The sequence below is a fragment of the Ciconia boyciana genome, chromosome 1 (genome assembly GCF_034638445.1).
Source record: "Ciconia boyciana chromosome 1, ASM3463844v1, whole genome shotgun sequence".
Classification (NCBI taxonomy): domain Eukaryota; kingdom Metazoa; phylum Chordata; class Aves; order Ciconiiformes; family Ciconiidae; genus Ciconia; species Ciconia boyciana.
The window spans coordinates 17282082-17299538 of record NC_132934.1 but is presented as its reverse complement, the minus strand read 5'-3'; the positions used below and the strand labels follow the sequence as shown (position 1 = coordinate 17299538).

The 17457-nt window shown below is 38.9% G+C and overlaps 1 protein-coding gene across 10 annotated transcripts in view; it reads right to left on the bottom strand.

Moving 5' to 3' along the window:
* The window catches only part of KIF21A (kinesin family member 21A), a 92326-nt gene that overhangs the window by 55578 nt on the left and 19291 nt on the right, over positions 1–17457 (bottom strand). For all 10 annotated transcript variants that reach the window (XM_072859932.1, XM_072859997.1, XM_072859959.1 and 7 more), the window contains exons 2-3: positions 4152–4374; positions 2641–2823 (exon numbers count right to left, since the gene is read on the bottom strand). In XM_072859932.1, coding sequence (XP_072716033.1) covers positions 2641–2823; positions 4152–4374 — 406 coding nt within the window. The remainder of the gene's footprint in view (positions 1–2640; positions 2824–4151; positions 4375–17457) is intronic.

Genomic DNA, 17457 nt, shown 5'->3' with positions numbered 1-17457 from the left:
CAGCAGGCCAAAAACAGTATGTCATGGTTTCTTGAGCAGGGCTTTTGTACTTTCCTTCGTACAATACCTACACTTTGGTGCCCCAGATTTAGTTACAACCTTCAGGAACAATCAGATGAGCAACAGTGACTATTTACTATATGTTTTAGGCTGCTTAATGTTTACTGCCTGTTTCACTGGATCTCCTGAAGGTAAGTACATGTACATTTAGTGGTCTTTTAACTCAGTATCATTAAGCACATCAGACTTTTAGGTCAGTAAATTGTATCAGAACCAGCAAAGACATCAGAAATTACTATGCAGTTATTGGCGTTAGAGGAGATGGATTATCATTTCATACGAATGTTCTGGGTTTCAGGAAAGGCGTTTAGATACAATTGAAGATATCAGGGCAAATATTAAAAAACCCCAGAAAAAGCAGCATCCCACTGGGAATCTCATGGCTTAGGCCTCTGCTAATGTACACTGGAACAGTTCCAGTGTCTTCAATTTGGTTATACCAATTCACTTCAACAGATCTTAGGCCGGACTGATTAAATCCCTGATCAAAGTCCCCAGGTAAAAGCCGAAGAACCACTGCAATAGATCTGTATTCACCCAATGTATTTTCTCATACACTGAAAGCAAGAGCCTTTCTCCTCTCACGAGTGAAAATCCATCCCTGAGAAGAAAAGGCTCAGTATTTGTGAATGCGATGCTTTTAATCCTTTACATATTAAAAAGGAACTGTATCTAATTATTAGGCATAAATATTCTAAGTAGGAGCCTTCTTACTAATGTTTTACCTTGCTAAGTGCAAACAAACTGATGCCTCAATTTAGAGAGGATCCTAATAATGTACCTACAACTGCATGTGACTGCATATGCCTATCTTTTGGAAAAGTTAGTAGGCAAGGAAGGAGTTAAGAGAGGCAAACTGCAGCAAACTGAAGAAAAGCAAGGAAGGAGCAAACAGAAGTCACTGTTCCCAATAGTTATCCAGCTGTCAGACTTCAAAGTTATTCCAAAATAAAATGTTGCTTCAACTTGTTCAATAACTAAAATTATTGTTTATGTAATCCAGCCCTAATGGTAGATGGGACGGAAGGAAGAGGATACTTTCTGATACAATAGTGTATAATACATAACTAATCAGAAAAAGGTCTTTGTGGGAAAGCTCCAATTTAGCCTCAGTACAATAAAAAAATTCACAAAAAAAAAAGTGATATTTTGTTAAGGGAGAAACTATTATACACATCATTTAACTTTTCTCGAAATTAAAGACAACAGGGTTTAGAATGTCCATTTCATCTGAAATATGTTGTAATGGCTGCAATTCCGCATACCATTATCACTGTAACATTCAATTACTGCTCTGTATTTTGGGACTCTTACAGTCACATTTGTAATGTTATGACAAAAAACACAAGGAATTGAGAAACTACACTGGTTACTAGTCCTTACACTACTACTGTTGCAGCTGCCTAAGCAGAAATGAAGCTGCAGCTCCCCAATGTTCAAACAGAAGAGTACAGCATTCCCCATGGCCCATGCTCAAGCCTAGACTCTCTCTAGGTAAACATTAGCCAGAGCCACAAAAGCTCTGCTTAAGGTTAGCAGTGACAAACCTGATTAGTGCAAAACTAATGCCAGCTTGTTATTCTTTAAAACAATTATAGGAACATATGACTAAAGGACCTAGTTTACTTCAGCAGTAATAAAACCAATAGCTTTTCTCTTGGCTAATATAAAAGTGGGGTTTTTCCACCCCTGAAGTAAAGTAAAATTGCAAATACTGAACGAAGTAATACACGTTTACACCTGCTCTTCCTTAAATTGATTCTTCCTCTCTGTGTGCTTAAAAGTATCAGATTTTGCAGCTTGGTAGTGAATGTAAATATGTTACGCCCAAATCAATCAATTTAAAAAATAGTTCCATGGGCAGGAGGCACAGCATAAAAGCTGCAAGACAAACCAACAGCTGCTGCAGGTTGGAAAGATCACAGATGTTATGGCCTCTCTTACCAGTAGCTGTGTCGACAAGAAAACACAAAGGGAAAAGTTTTTCCACAGCACTGACCCGGGTTTTCTCGGAGCCTAATGAAAAAGGGAACAGTGACACAGAAGCCCAATCCTAAACCACTGGGGATCACAGAAAGTATTTTTATGCTAGGTTTCTTCTTTGGTGAAAGGAATATAACATGTCTCCTGAACAGATTTTGAAAGCTAAAGAAATCTATGGCAAAGGGACAGAAGCAGGCAAAGCATGGTCACTATTCAAAGGCACAAAGTACAATTGATTTTTTTAATACAGTTTCTTGCTTTAAGGTTTTGTAAAGAATTACAAACAGGCAAGAGCAAGAGGCCCCACAAACAAATGTGTGCTGCAGAAAGGGATAAATGATGACTAATATAACTATTCCTACATTTCAAAATAACGCTGCAAAGGAAACTAGTAAAATAATTGCAATAAGATAAAAAGGCTCTTTTTCATAAATTGAAAAGCTGAAGCAAACTCCATAAAATTTCCTTTTGAAATCTTGAAAATTAATTTAAAACACCTCATGGGAAAAGAATGTAAAACTAGCAACCAGAAAAAATGTTTAATTAGCTTTCCAAAAAAACCATGAAGTTACACACACAAACACAGATCATATTCACCTCTAAGAACTGTGCATTCACTTTAAAATCTGGAGGTGGAAGTCCTTGTTTAATAGCAGCTTGTTTTTTTTCTTCAATACATCTGAAAAGATGCTTAACAGCACGTGATATAATGCCCTGTTCCTCTTCTGTTATGTTGACATCAAATCCAGTGCCCATGGTGTATGTTTTACCAGCACCTGTCTAAATTGAAAAAGTAGTAGTCACTAGAACACGTTAATATCCTGAATCATCACAGAGAAATGCAGTTTGTGAACACTAGTGCTAGATAGTGACTACTAAGTCAGTCTGTCATCTTTACAATACTAACGTGCACAACAACAGGTCTTTTTGAAAAATGGATAAACAGTAGAAGTTAGACAAACTCTACTGTGTATCCACAGATCACATACAAGAAGGCAGGGACCAGTTCAATCTTTCATAACTTTTCCCCTACAAGCTTCCTCTAAGCTGCTTACATGAGCCTTGAGCTATCATCTCTGAGGTCAAAAGAATAGTTAATGTTCTCAACTGAGACTGCTAATTAAAGCACATATTTTGGAGGTAGAAGCAGCATTTGCAATTCTTTACTGAAGTAGATCAAATGACTCTCTTAATTATGATGTCTGAGTATCTCAGGGAGAATATTACCATTGTTCTCAATTTATAGACAGCACTGAAAAATACAAGGTGTACCTTCACTAGGAAAATAGCTTAATTAAATGTGGAGTCCTATAGAATACAAGGTAGTCTTGCATTTTCACTTAATTAGTGGGTCAAGTCTAAGACAAAGATAGTATCATGCAGCTGAACATAATCCACTAAACAGGATCTGCGAACTGCTTTGTTTCACTAGGACTAGACTTCACCTGGCTAACTTGAGCTATGACATTTAACAGTAGTGAAATTCAGCTTCCAAGACCAAATTTTATGCAATCAATTCCTAAAGGAATATTCAGAAGACAATAACGCATTCTCTACGCTGTGCTCAATGATATTTCAGCTTTGAGAAGTAAAATGTGTGCCCACTGTACTGAGAGGGTGTGTTCTCTATGAAAAGTTCTCAGACTTTGGAATCTGATCTCTATATTTTGTCCACAAACAATGTGGCCTGAAGTTCCTTAGGATCTGTTTTAAAAAAGCTCCTCTTCCCAAAAGCATCTGAAAATGCAGAGGGATGGATAATTGCTCAGAAAAGAATCTCAGTACAACCTATCTCTATATATCAACTGATTAAGTCACTAATTCGTATTGCTGCATTGGGGCGAATTCAGGAATTACATGGACTCATGCTATTTTCAGCGTTACTATTAATTCAGACCTACTGCCTATATATGTCTTCTGTGTTTCAATTGACATTCTGCACAGAATCTATACAAACTCCTAAGCAGTCTCCTACAGAATATCTTATTTAAAATAAAACCACAATGCTAAAAAACAGGTTCGTGCACTCTGAAATTTAAGAGAAAGATCAGTTACAAGAAACTGTTTATTCCAAAATAAATACTTTAAAATAAAATTGTAAAACTTACTTGGCCATAAGCAAAGACAGTGGCATTATAGCCTTCAAAGCAACCTTCAATAAGTTTTTCTATACATTGTATATAGATCTCTTCTTGCTGCGAGTCAATGTTAAAGACATAATCAAAAGTGAAGGCCTTATCTTTTCCCAAGAACACCTGAGGTTCACCAGGTGTGACAGATGTACAAATATGGCATCCTTCAATCTTCTCTTTGGCTAGCTGTGGTCTAATTCTGTTTTGGAAGAGACAAAAAGAGCCGTTAGAAATTCTCACCATCAGAAAGAGGAGCATACAAACAATGTAAATAAGAGATCTGAAAAGAATTCCTTACTGACTGAAAAATGAGAATTTTTCATCAAGCCAGGAAGCTTCCAGCTGTCTGAGCCACAGTACTGACTGTATCAGAACCCCACTCCTACAACTGTTCATGCAAGTGATGTTATCTTCCCTGAAGGTTCACCTAACAACTTCAAGTTGATGACCTGCCTAGAACTCTGAATGTTTCTGTATGCATACTATACATTACTAAAGAGTAACTTGCATGATCTGTTTCAGACTTTGAAACCAAGCTTTCCAGTTTTATCAGACTTCTTGCTTTCATTGTAAAAATGGATTTTTTTTTTTTTTAATAGCAACAGAAATATGAAAAAAATGCAGGATAGTTTGAGTAGTAATTTGGCGGCAAGGACCCCCAAAGCCTACACATCATCTTAAATGAAAGCGTCCTTGTTACAAGAGCAAGGAGAAGGCTCACATTTCTTTTCCTTTGACAGGAAAGGGGCTTTGTCACAGCCAGAACACTTCTGCGAAATGTTTGGTTTCAGTGAAGCAGCATACCTTCAGAGGAAAGAACAGTATCTAACAAGTTCTAAAGGTAAGAGTGTCTCATTCCTCATTATTTTCCCACTGAGACAAATTCCAGCTTTTATTTCAGTTTGCTCAGTTTCTGACAAACTACTTTGTAGAATACAGCCATCTCAGATTCTTATATTCTATCATTATATTAATTCCTCTCCATTCTTAATGCTCTTGTGGTCTTGTCAAAATTGAATTAGTGTACTGGCTCCGTGACTAGAGAAGATTGTGGAAGTTTGTGATTCAATTGGTTTAATGGTTAACTATCAGGAATAAAAACTCTGGCCAACATAACACATTATTCTAGTTGTAATTAACTAATAATTTGTTTACAAAATTACCTTTTTGTTTTTTAAAAAGCGTTTTCAAGTTATCAAAGCAGCACCAAATTAAAAAAAAAAATGTGTGCAGCTTAAAAGACAGGGGACAAATAAGGCTATATATAAGGGTGATAAAATGTCAGCAGTACAGCTATGTACAAACAAAACCATGGAATATTTTATATAGATTCTCCATTTATATCAAATTCCAAGTGCCTATATTTACCTCGGTTTGGCTACTTTCAGTTACACAATGTCAAAGTTGAAGATCTGTACACACAGAGTATACTTTAAAGGCACATATTCATTTCATATTCCATGCTTTACGGGCCATGTCTACATTAGTGTTTGGTTTGGAGTAGCTGTGCTGTCTTGCAGCAAATTCCCCCAACATCTTCACTTACCACATGTCAGTTTGGATCACAGAGCAGTTTCAGTGTGCACAAATTATACCCCTTTCAGAGGAAACTAAGCCAAAATGCTCTACTCCAAACACACGAAACTTGTTCCAAAATCTAATGGAAACATAAGGGCCCAAAGCTACCTACTGATCTACTGTGACCATGCCAGTGCTTGGTGATGCAGAGAGAGCTAGTCTCCAACAACTCTTGAGTGGACTGCTGCAGACTAATTCAAGTTATATCAGTACACGTATTTTAGTTCAAGTTAGAAATACCCTGTACAAGTCACACAGAGCATGATGTATCTTTTTTTATTGCTGATTACAAATTTTTCATCCAGGGATGTGCATCACTGTCAGGAGTACTTTTCAAAATTTTTATTCTAAAGGTTTCATTATATCCCACTGTGTGACACTAGAGAATAACCATAAGTTATTTGCAAGGTTTTCTGCATGCTAATTCCTTTACAGAAAGTTCATTAACGATCAGGTGGTACCTCTCTTGTCAGCACACCCTCTAGTGTGGAGTGGAAATTAAACAAATCTTTGAAAAATATCATATTTGAAGATTATATGATGTATAAAATAGGCATAAATATTCTACAAATAGTATTTGCAGTTAAGGACACAGAGTGTGTAATATAGGTCACAGATTTTTCTAACAACATAATCATTATCATAAGTTTTCTTCCTTTAAATAAGAATGCTAAAAATAATTCAGGATTTACATAGCTCCTTCACTAACAACCAACTTGATCCACTAGCACCTGTGTCCACTAAACACAATACCTGACAAATATGTACAGAAGCTCATAATAAAGTTACTTTCTTCTGAATTAATGAACATTTTGTAATAAAACAGCTTTTATTTCTAGGTAGAGAGAGAAAGTCTTCAAAAATAAATGAATCATATGCCTTTCCTAAAAAGCACTCTACACAACGGGGAAATTGAGCAAATTAAACATTGTAGCATGCTGTCTATAACACTTAATATTTAGAAAATGTCAACTCAGTAGCTTATTCTACTGCCTTATTTTAATGCCGTGAAGTCAGTCAGAGGGCAAGCTTCTTTTTAAGACTAAGCACTCATTCTTTCACTAATCCAGTGCAGGCAGCACAAAGGCAATCAATTGTTCTTACAAGCATGAACTCTGACGGCTTCTAAAGCTCCAGAGGTACTCCTCGCATTGTTTTCTAGTACAAGAAAGCCTAGAAAGACCTTTTCTAAAAATCAAGGTGGAAAACACATTTTCAAAATTAAGTAACCTCTTGTGCATCCCAAAAACCCAACTTCTCCCAGTTCTGAAAGGCTTTTAGCACTAACTTGTAGAATGAAGGTTGACAACTTAAAAAAGTTTTTCTTCATATATTTTCATTCTAACTTTTTAAAAAAAATTTCAAAATTAATTTTCTACGCTGAGGAATTGATGCAATTATGACAGGTGCCGAATAATTTTCTCCTTTCTACTACTAAGTAAAGGCTCAGAGTGACCTCAATGAGGAACAGCATGCCTAAAATATCCATGATTTGCATGATAATTATTATAGCGATGACAGGACTGTCAAGCAAGCAGTTTCGATGTCGGCCTGCAGAGACTTCCCATGAGAATCCTCCCACCTAGCTCCCTGCCTTGCAGCCAGGCAGCACCTCCGAGCACTCTGCTACTATAAAACCCAGCACAATCACAACCTGCAAGTGCATTATGCGTGACCAGAATCAGACGACAGCAAGACACCATTCCAAAGACCAGATGAGCTGATGGAAATCTACTAGCAGCTTGTTATCAGCTCAATCACTTCCCCTGGGTTGTAACACAACATCCAGAGACCCAGCAGCAATGACGGTGTCCTTCCTCCCTAACTTACCACTAAATCCAAAGGCAGCGCTAAGAGAAAAAGGAGCGTTTCACCAGCACGTATGTAGCACAAAGGAAAAACAAAGCAAGACTCGCCACATCAGGAAAACTTCACCCCAAAGACAGACTCCCTTCTCATTTTGTAATTGCTCTTACACAGTGTCCCACTCTGCCACGGAGTTGGGAGATAGCAACCAGAGAGAGATCATGGCTGCATCAGGTTTGAAAGACGTCTTCCCCAAGAAGGATGTGCAGACAAGAGATCTTCATCACCCAACCTAAGGTCTGGTCAAGGGATACTTCATGCTCAGAAATCTATATAGCTCTTTTGATAAGTTTAGCACCAAGCTAATGTAATGACCTTAATGAGTAAGCAACAAATGTCTCACCTTCAACCTGATTTATGGCCACTTATGAACAGTGTGAGTGGATTACCTGAACCTCATGGCTCTCAAAGTCTTACTAGTCACACTGAATGTGTGGTCCGGCAAGTAGTAGTCCTCATGCAAGTCAGATTCTGCTCCAGCACTGGCTAGAGGAACATTTCCTCCTCCCCTACCCCACACATCAATTGGGAAAGTGATTTTTCCTTCTGCTTACAGCCAAACCTTTCCCACTCTCATGTCTTAACGTGGTCACTTCTGTCAGCAAAGCAGGCAGCGCCCATGCTTTAAAATGTGAAAGAGTTCATTTTGGTCATCTCTTCTTTCCCAGTTTCCAGCCTGGCAGTCTGCCACTGGGATTTTTCTCTAGGACCAGTTTGACTTCACCCATTTTTGTCTTCTACATGGCCCCATCTCACCTGTTTGTCAGGCTACTCTCTTAATTGTATACAATCAGGTGTTTTCTACCTATTTCCAATCACCTCTTCTTAGATGTGGCAACTTCCCAAACAACATTTTGCCTTGCATCCTTCCCTCTCCTCTCCAAAGCATGAACACACCCAACTCTTGTTTACATGTCCTTTGCAGAGTCTCCGGGCCACACACATGAAACTTAATCCCCTAAATCTATTCTGCCTCAGCACACTGGGACAAGCTGTCTAATTAGGGAGGGCTAAAATAGCCAGTGGTGGCACAGTAATGCACTGTATTGTACTGGAACTAATCTCTCAGTAGAATAGGTGCACAATGTCTCTGCCAAAAATATTGTCAGCTAGAACAGACTCAGATAATACAGTTCAGGGAGTGCAGCAATCATCTGGTCAATACCCTGTGTTATGCAAGACATCAGACTTCCCAGAATCGATTCCTGTTTAAACTAGATAATATCATAATATCCCTTTGAAGAGCATCCTACCTTAGTTTATTTCTAGGGTTGGAAAATTGTCCCAGTGATTTAAATATATATTATTAATACATATATGAATATATAAAGATATAGATAGATATACATACACACACACATCCCCTTTCAGCTACTGAACAATTTTATCTCTGTGCCTGTTCATTTAAGAACCTCCCCATTATCTCATTTTTCCCCAGGAATCTCCACACACCTATGATCAAGCCATCCCTTAATCTCATTTCATGTACTAAACAAAATGAGACCAGTGAATTTTTTATTTTGCATCTCCACATGAAGTATTGCAAATACTACTCTAACAAAAGGTAATTATCACAACGTTTACCAGATACCTTCTCAGCACCTGTACAGAATAGCAATAAGCAAACAAGAACTTCTAAGAGTGACCTATAAAGGGCAAAGCATCAAATTATTCTTCAGAAAGAAAAGAGGGGGGAGGGGGAAAAATCACAGATTCATCTTTCAGATAGCAATAACTAGCCAGAAGCTGTGTGTTGGAAAGAAAAGATGACGATGAAGTCCCATATAAAGTTCTTTTTCATTAAAAACTCTGTTGTGGGGAAAGGACTGTTTTCACCTTGCTCAGAAATGCATACATTCAAACATCACTCAAACCACGTGCAGTGCTGAGCAGGAAACAAGTTAACCTGTAAACCCAAGACTCTCCAATACTCCTCTCTTACTACACTAAATCTATTAAGTTTCACATAAGTTTCACATGTGGGTATATGAAATATTAAATCCAAGAGCACCTAATAAAACATTTAGTGAAGTGTAACAGGCAATGTAAACTGGGAAACAAACAAAAGCTCTCCAAAAGCAGAAAAAAAGGGAACAGCTTCCTGCCCTTACTTCAGCATCACGATCCCCTCTCCTTTCTACTACATTACATTTATGCTCATCAAACCATTCCCATTAAACATACTCCTTCACAACAAGGAGGGAGCAAAGAAAGCTAAACAGATTTCATCCCAAAGACAACTAATACTTCTGCTTGCATAAACTTTTCAGTATTTTTGCTAGCACACATTGGAAGCTTGCTTGCTTCTATGATTATCAGCACCTCCAAATGAGACCACAACTATAGCATCTGAATGCATTCATCTGAACTAGCTGATTGGTATATTAATTCTTTACCTCTCAACGAGGTTTAAGGATATGAAAAAGGCTGGCAGATGACAAATGCCAGGTCTACATCTTGTTAACACAGCAATAAGGATGCAGGAACAAACCTTCCAGCTCGTGCCAGCCACCATCACCCATTAAGAGCTTCTGTTCTGTTGCCAGCACATCTCGGCACAATGGCCCCTGCACCTCTGCTGCCTGTGGCAACGCCGTCTATGGTGCTAAATAACACTGGCGGGTAAAAAAAAATGCTCATATTTGGTGAGTTACCATTCAGTACCTTTAGTACAGATGCAGTTCTGTAATGTCCTTCTCAACATTTCCAAAGAGGTTTTTGATGGCCAGTGAAACAAGTATGAAAAGTCTGAGAACTGTTTTAGTATGCTTTTACCCCGCTTTTTTCCTCCAGAAACACATGCACATACCCATAGTTCATAAAAGTGTAAAAGCACTACAAGTCATGACCTCACCTTCCAGCCCAACTCCTTTGGAACAAATATCACAAGGATTTTTTAACTCCACTTCAGAATGACACAAAATACAAATTAAATTCAAACCCAACACCTACAAATAATACCACATGGCACTCTTTTCCAAGCTTAGCATCAAAATAACCCCCTACACCATTATGGTAAACTACAGCTAAAGTCCAGGTCATTTGTCTTCTGCTTTTCTTTTTAAGTGCCAGCTAGGCAGTGTCTCCAAGCAAGCCATAATATACTGTACTATCGGTAGCCCTTGACGGCCTTCAGGGTGGAATCGATTTGTTTCAGGTTTCTGCCTACAATGGCAGAAAAAACCCAAGCCTTCATAAAGTACTTTAACGATTGAATGAATAATGGAATAAAAGCCGTCTTTATAAATAGAAGCAAACAAGGTGTAAGACATTCAGGGTACCTTTGTAACAGTGCCACTTCTGCAGAAAGACTAACTCAGTTTCTGGATGCCTTAATCATCAGTATTTAGCAGTATCAGTTAATGGTACAACTTCGTATTAATGATATCAGTTACTGGTATTATACATACTGGTAGCAAGACGTAAAAAGGACATGCAATTGCAGAAGTGCAAGTTACAGTGATTACAGGAGACGCTGCTCAGCGGCCAAGCCATGGCAACTGGCCACCCAGCACATTGCCAAGTCTTTCCCCCTGCCATGGGTCAGCTCCCGCCCTGGGAACCTGCTTCGCCTGCGAGAGGCACGGGCACATGCCAGTCACCCAGCCAGGGCAACGAGCGCTAGCTTGCTGCGACTGTAACTCAATCGTTCTTACATAAGATTTGGGCACCGCTCCCATCAATGTTTCTCTAAAGTTGCCATGGCTGCCATGGTCTAGACTGAGCTCAGCACTGCCAGCAGGTGTTGCGTATGCCCAGAGCCCACAAAAACCAGGCACAGTCCAGATGTTACTCAGCCTAAACTTACACCAGCTCCTTCTGCATGCACAAGTGAAGCAGATGTTTTTTGCACGTGTACCAATGCTTGCCTTTAGACACCAGGAAACTTTCAGGCACACCAAGTAGGTATCTTGATGCAAGTTTAGCAATACCAGGGAATAAAACTTCCCAGATAGCTCTTGGGCATAAAAATGTATTAAGGACTGTGGCAGAAGCTAGAGCAGGATCAACCTGGTCCAGATTTTACTCCAAAGCCCTATTAAGATACTGATAGAAAGGTATCAGCATCCCTTAAACCCATGAATAGCCATTAAAAGTGACCATTAAGCCCTCAGCTTAAAACATCCAACAAAATCAGCCACTAAATTACCAAATGGGCTCTGAGATATTACTTTTTCAATAGCTAACATTTTACTGCAAACAAAAAAAATTCCTATTCAGAAATACACACACAGAATACTTTGTTTCAGTACTGCAGACTGTCACTTCCAGTTTGCACATAATGAGAAGACAGCAAATGGAAAATGGGAATTAAATTAAGTTGAGGAAACATACCACTGCTGTAACTAGATTTGTCCAGTTCTCCCCCTCTACACTCAACCTCTACCTCTTCAGCTACCTTTTTTTTATTTTTAAATACAAATTTAATTTCATAAAACCATTACCCTTTTCAGCAGCTTGCGTCCGCTCAGCTCATCTACCCATTAACTGTTCATGCTGGGGATTACATTCGCAGTGCCAGGCTGAGGCGGTTTCGCAGGCTGCTGCTTTTGCTTGGGTCCTGACACACCGTACAATAGCTGCATCTCTAGGCAGCCGCTACGGCTAGCCAGAAAACAGTTTAGCAGTATGATTTCAGATTAAGTCTTGTGCAATTCTGTAACAGCCTAGCAGGCTGTGCAATGCAGATGGCATCCTCACACTGACAGGCACAGTCCTGTGCTTTTGCCAAGAAAAGAACACACAGGGAGGGGAAAGGCCCAAGCCTGCCCTCACACAGACCTCCTACTGCCCTGCATGCTCCCTTCTTCCCCATCCCCACCTCCCAGAGAAGGGCTAAAAAACCCTCCAGTAGATCTAGTAGACCTCCAACATCTTTCCTTACAACATGAAGGAATGCTTTCATCCAAACCTCCTTCTTGTGATTTCTCCTGGACTAATTTACTCTCTAGTGAGTGAAGAAATCCACAGCTTTCGAGAACAATTTGACTTTTGAGAGAGGGAAGAGGGACTGTGTTGCAGGATTTGTACAGGCCTTGATTATTTCTAGTTCAAGACAAGGTCAGCTGTGATAGAAAACGAGCTCTACCATAAGCTTCCACGTGCCTGCCAAGCACAGAACTGGAACGCCTCCAAATCCAACTGCAATTTGATTAGAACTAAACTGATATTGGAAATGACATTTCTAAGGCAAACAGATTTTTTTAAAATTGTTCTACTACGCTACTTGCCTTGTGTTTTTGTGAACATTTAGTGTTATATGTCTCACCACTCTCAGAAAGCTAGAAGAGAAATAACAACCCAATATCTTAGAGAAAATGAGATCTAAGCAAATGCAGCAAAGTTTAACTTATTAATTAAGACCTGAAGTATTTATGGTTTGTTATCAATAAATGAAACAAGGAGTTAGGCCTTCCTAAAACTAAAGTTCAAAATTAGTTTCATACCACACAGGAATGCAGGCACTGCTGTATCATGCAATAACGTCGCAGAATAGAGACCTTCGTCCCAGCAATCATGGGTCAAACATACTCCAGTGCTGAAAGGGACTACAGACACCTGATCTTCATGTAGCTAACTAGCCTGGAGAGGCTGCCTCTCCTCATTAGGGAGCATGAGCAAGTAATTTTAGAGAGTAAGAAGCTTAAGTAAGTATCTCTGCTGTTACAGCGCAGTGGAACACAGTGCTCAGCTGTACTACTAGTGTGGTCAGCATTAGCTCAAGGTCTGGACACCACATTGTACCCAATATGTAGACATACCCTGAAATATTCAAGCCACTCACAGGCTACTCCTCCTGTAAGGATTAATCCTGAAAATATAATCCCTGGGAATCTTTTTCACCTTTTAAAAAAGGAGCAAAAAGGAACTCCAGAAGGTGCTAGCTAATTTCAGGTTTTATTTTGAGCAGTAGCTTCTACTCTTTTAGAAAACCCTATGTATACTTTCAGCTTGTTAGTCTGCTCACACTGCACTTCTGGACATCACCCCACAGTAGAACAGCAGAGACATCCCAAATACCTGGTTCAGGCATGAAGGGCAGGTCCCTTCCCCAGGTGGTCTGGGAAACCTAACATCTCCAAAAGGCCTGTCAGAAATCAAAGAAATGCCTTCAGAGCCAACATAGGAAATGCAGGAACAAGGGAAATATGCAACCCAAAAATTTACCACAAAGAAGCTGAGCCATCTGTGGCTCTGGGTTTGGATGACTGCTCCATGTCACTAAAACTGTAGTTTCCCAGAGGGTTCAACCAGCTAGAAGCCTGCGACTTGATGGCTGTGCTCTGGATATATTTATGTACCAAGCCCAATATCCAAAAACCAAATCAAGGACAGAAGGACTGCCTTAAACTGCATGTTAAATCTGTCTCTCTCACATGAGTGCATTTGCTTCTTGTAAGTTTAAGGTTTCTATTGAAAAAATATATTTTAACTTTTATGACTGATAAGCTCATACATAGAAGTATGAAACACCATTTTCATTTCATTGGTGGTGTTTCACATCAATCACTAGCACTGACAATACTGAAGACTAGTAAAGATTACTGTTATGAAAAGTTTATGGTAATAACACCTGACAGTCTCACTGCTTAAAGAATGTAGAGGTCACAAATTCAAAAGGAAAGAGGAAAGCAAGGTCTTTTGGTGTGTCCCCAGACCAGCGTGTACAGCTACTGCACTCATGGAAAGAGGCCAATTAGGCAATCAAGTGTATCTTTCTGTGGAGAAGGATTCCTGAAGAAAGCAATTCTATATACAAAAGAACGAGCATGGCACCCTATTTGTCTTTTGAAATTATGGGGGTTTTTTTCCACCAAAATCTACCTTTAACACATAAGTTAGCAGCTCTCATCATTCCTGCTCTGGAGCGCATAGCTGTGAGGAGTGGCTGAGTCACACCACCAGTAAAGCTCACCAGAGCTGGTATTAATTATGTAATTAGGGCAGTATCAGGAAAAGGAATACATTTTCTGCAGCATCTTTCTGCTATATGACTGAACACTTAACAGAGATTAAATCTGCTAAGCAAATATCATTATATGTAACTTAAGATGAAAAAACTTAATCCAAAGAGAGTTTAAGGAGAGCTTGTTGAAGACTGCACAGCCCAGCAGCCTAGTAATGAGTCATGATAACAAGTGCTGCCAGTATTTTAGAGACACTTTGTTTCCAGAAATTTTAGAGTGCAAGAATTAAGCTGAGATAAAACAGTACTGTTACAAGTAACATGGTGAATATAGGCTATCCAACCCCCCAAAATACTGTAGACACTGCTGCTTTACCAAGCTACAGAATAACATTTATTTAGGAATAAGGGGAAGGAATTAAAAAAAAAGCAAACAACAACAAACAAAAAACACCCCAAAACAAAACCACAGACAAAACCACAGTCTGAGTACCTGCAAACCTAAACTCAGCCACATTTAGAGTTCAGGGATTTGGGGGTAATTCTGGCACCTCTTGTAAACCAGGGCCCAATCAGCCTAACACATCCAAACACACCAAGCCCATAGAAGTACACCACTCACAACACAAAAGTGGATGGTGTCAACCCTTTATAAAGCACACTTGTAACTACTGCATAATTACCAGAGTCAAACTTCACTAAAAACACAGTTTTGTGAGACAGTACACTGATGAATGAACTAATAATGCCCACACAGTATTTTCAATTAAAGACACAGAATTGACAGGTTTTGAACCAGAAGGTTCAAAAGCTGAACACTCCTACTTGCAGAGCAATGACAATATTTCTGCGCCCCCCCCCAAAAAAAAATCTTTTCTACCTGTAAAGTCAAATAAATAACTTTAAAAAAACCTTATTATTAAAATATTTCACTTAATTGCATGAAATAAGTACATACATTCAGGAACTTCCTCACATTCCAAGTTACCAGCATCTTTAGGGAAATCAAGAATAACTGCCACAAGTGTATTCAGAAATAAGCAAACAAAACAATGGTTATTCACTGCAGAAAAATAATTTTTTTTAATACGAAAGAAAAATTGATATAATGCAAGATTATCCAGATGACTAAAAAAAATGTCAGTCGTGCCAACACTAGGCTTCATCCAGTTTCTTCCTTTAACAGTTAAATGTATGTCTATCCTAGAAGTCCACTACTTCTTCAAAATAGCCTAATTTTTAAAAAGAGGTACTCTATTATTTTTAAATGAAGTTAAAACGGTTTCCTATGTCTGCAAGCAAAGGACAACTCTTAATTATTGCCTCCTTTACCCAGATTTCCCTTTCCTTTTCACAAACACCCACACATCCACCTACCCACACACATACACTTACTCTCCCTGCCCCTAGACCTTTACTCCAGAAATCACTACATGTTCATGCCAAGACTACTGTAGCTCTGAAAATTGTTTTCATTTCTTTCACCTCCATATAGAGAATTTATCTTCCCAGTTATATATTCTCAAGTCTAGGGTAGCTGGTTGCTTTACACTTATGAAGAAAAGGAGGATCAGGTCAGTTAAAAGAAAGTTACAAGTTGTCATTAATCATTACTGAAACGACTGCTTAGCTAACACTACTAAAATAACAACCAGACACTTCACAATGGGACAAGACAGCTAAAAACAGTGTTTCAATAATCTGCTCTGAATAGTGCCTTCACTCTGTTAATTTTCAGTGCAACATTCTTGTAACAAAAACCACTGTATGACTTTCCTGCTACTCCTTGTAAAAAAAAAAAAAAAAAAAAAGCACGTTGTATCCATAACACCCGATCCACCAAGTTCCAAAGCAAACTGCAGAAAATTTCTTCATGTTTATTGTTGCCTGTTTCTAATGAACAGAAGTTGCTCTGTTTCAAAACAGAAGGTAGACTGTTCAAGCAGTGACTGAAAGCTCTGAGCTGGTAAATCCTAACTGTGCAGTAAGGGAAAATAACCCACTTCCTTTATTTATTACTATCTGTTTTAAAATTTGCAAAACAGAAAGGAACAATATTATCCACCTTCTTCAGTCCTTCTGGTTCAGCTACACATTTTTATATGTCTGAATGTCAATTCCCAATTTTAATTCTTTCCTTCATGTCTGTTCATCCTGTTTGCAAGGCTGCAAAAACATCCACATTAGCAGCAACAGCATCAAAATTCAGAGAGGAATTCTTCCATCCTTCTGTTCCTATGAAGAAACACTGTATTCAGCTGCCCTGTGAAGACTTGACCACCTCACTGCTCTTTGTTGACTTCAGATGATGCTTTAAAAGAAGGCCTCTAAAAAGTTAGTTAAAAGTCAGGGCAATTCAGGAAACTATGCTAGAAATTCAGTAGGTAGCATTTTTCCACACTGAGTCGTGCTCCGAATTGATTGCTCAGAAGATGCCGGATGCTCTTTTGTTGCAAGCAAGCATTTCAGGCAAATAAAAACTGACAGTCCCCAAACTCCCCCCTCCCCCCCCCCCCTTCTCCAATCCCCCAACAGCTGAGATGTTTGCAAGCCTCTCGGTACTGATTCTAACAACACTCCCCATGAAGTTTCAACCAGGTGCAAAACTTGGATTGACTACAGGCCATAATCTTTTGTTCTGTTAAATGCAGGCTTATTTTCAGATGTGGTGGAGAGGGGACAGGAAAAATAAGAATGAAATATTTTTGTTAATGAGATAATATTTACCATTTATATGGAAATACCAATGGAAACTTGAAATAATTGGAGTTTAAATAACAAGAGAAGTGAAAAGGACTGGTCACAGCTGGCTAGTGAAACAAGTTTGCAGTTGATACTGCTGTGAAGACTATCAGGGCCTTGCTCAACATCATCTGTGCAAAAAATCCACTGGAATCTGGAACTTCACAAAAAAGCCAGTTTCCATACACA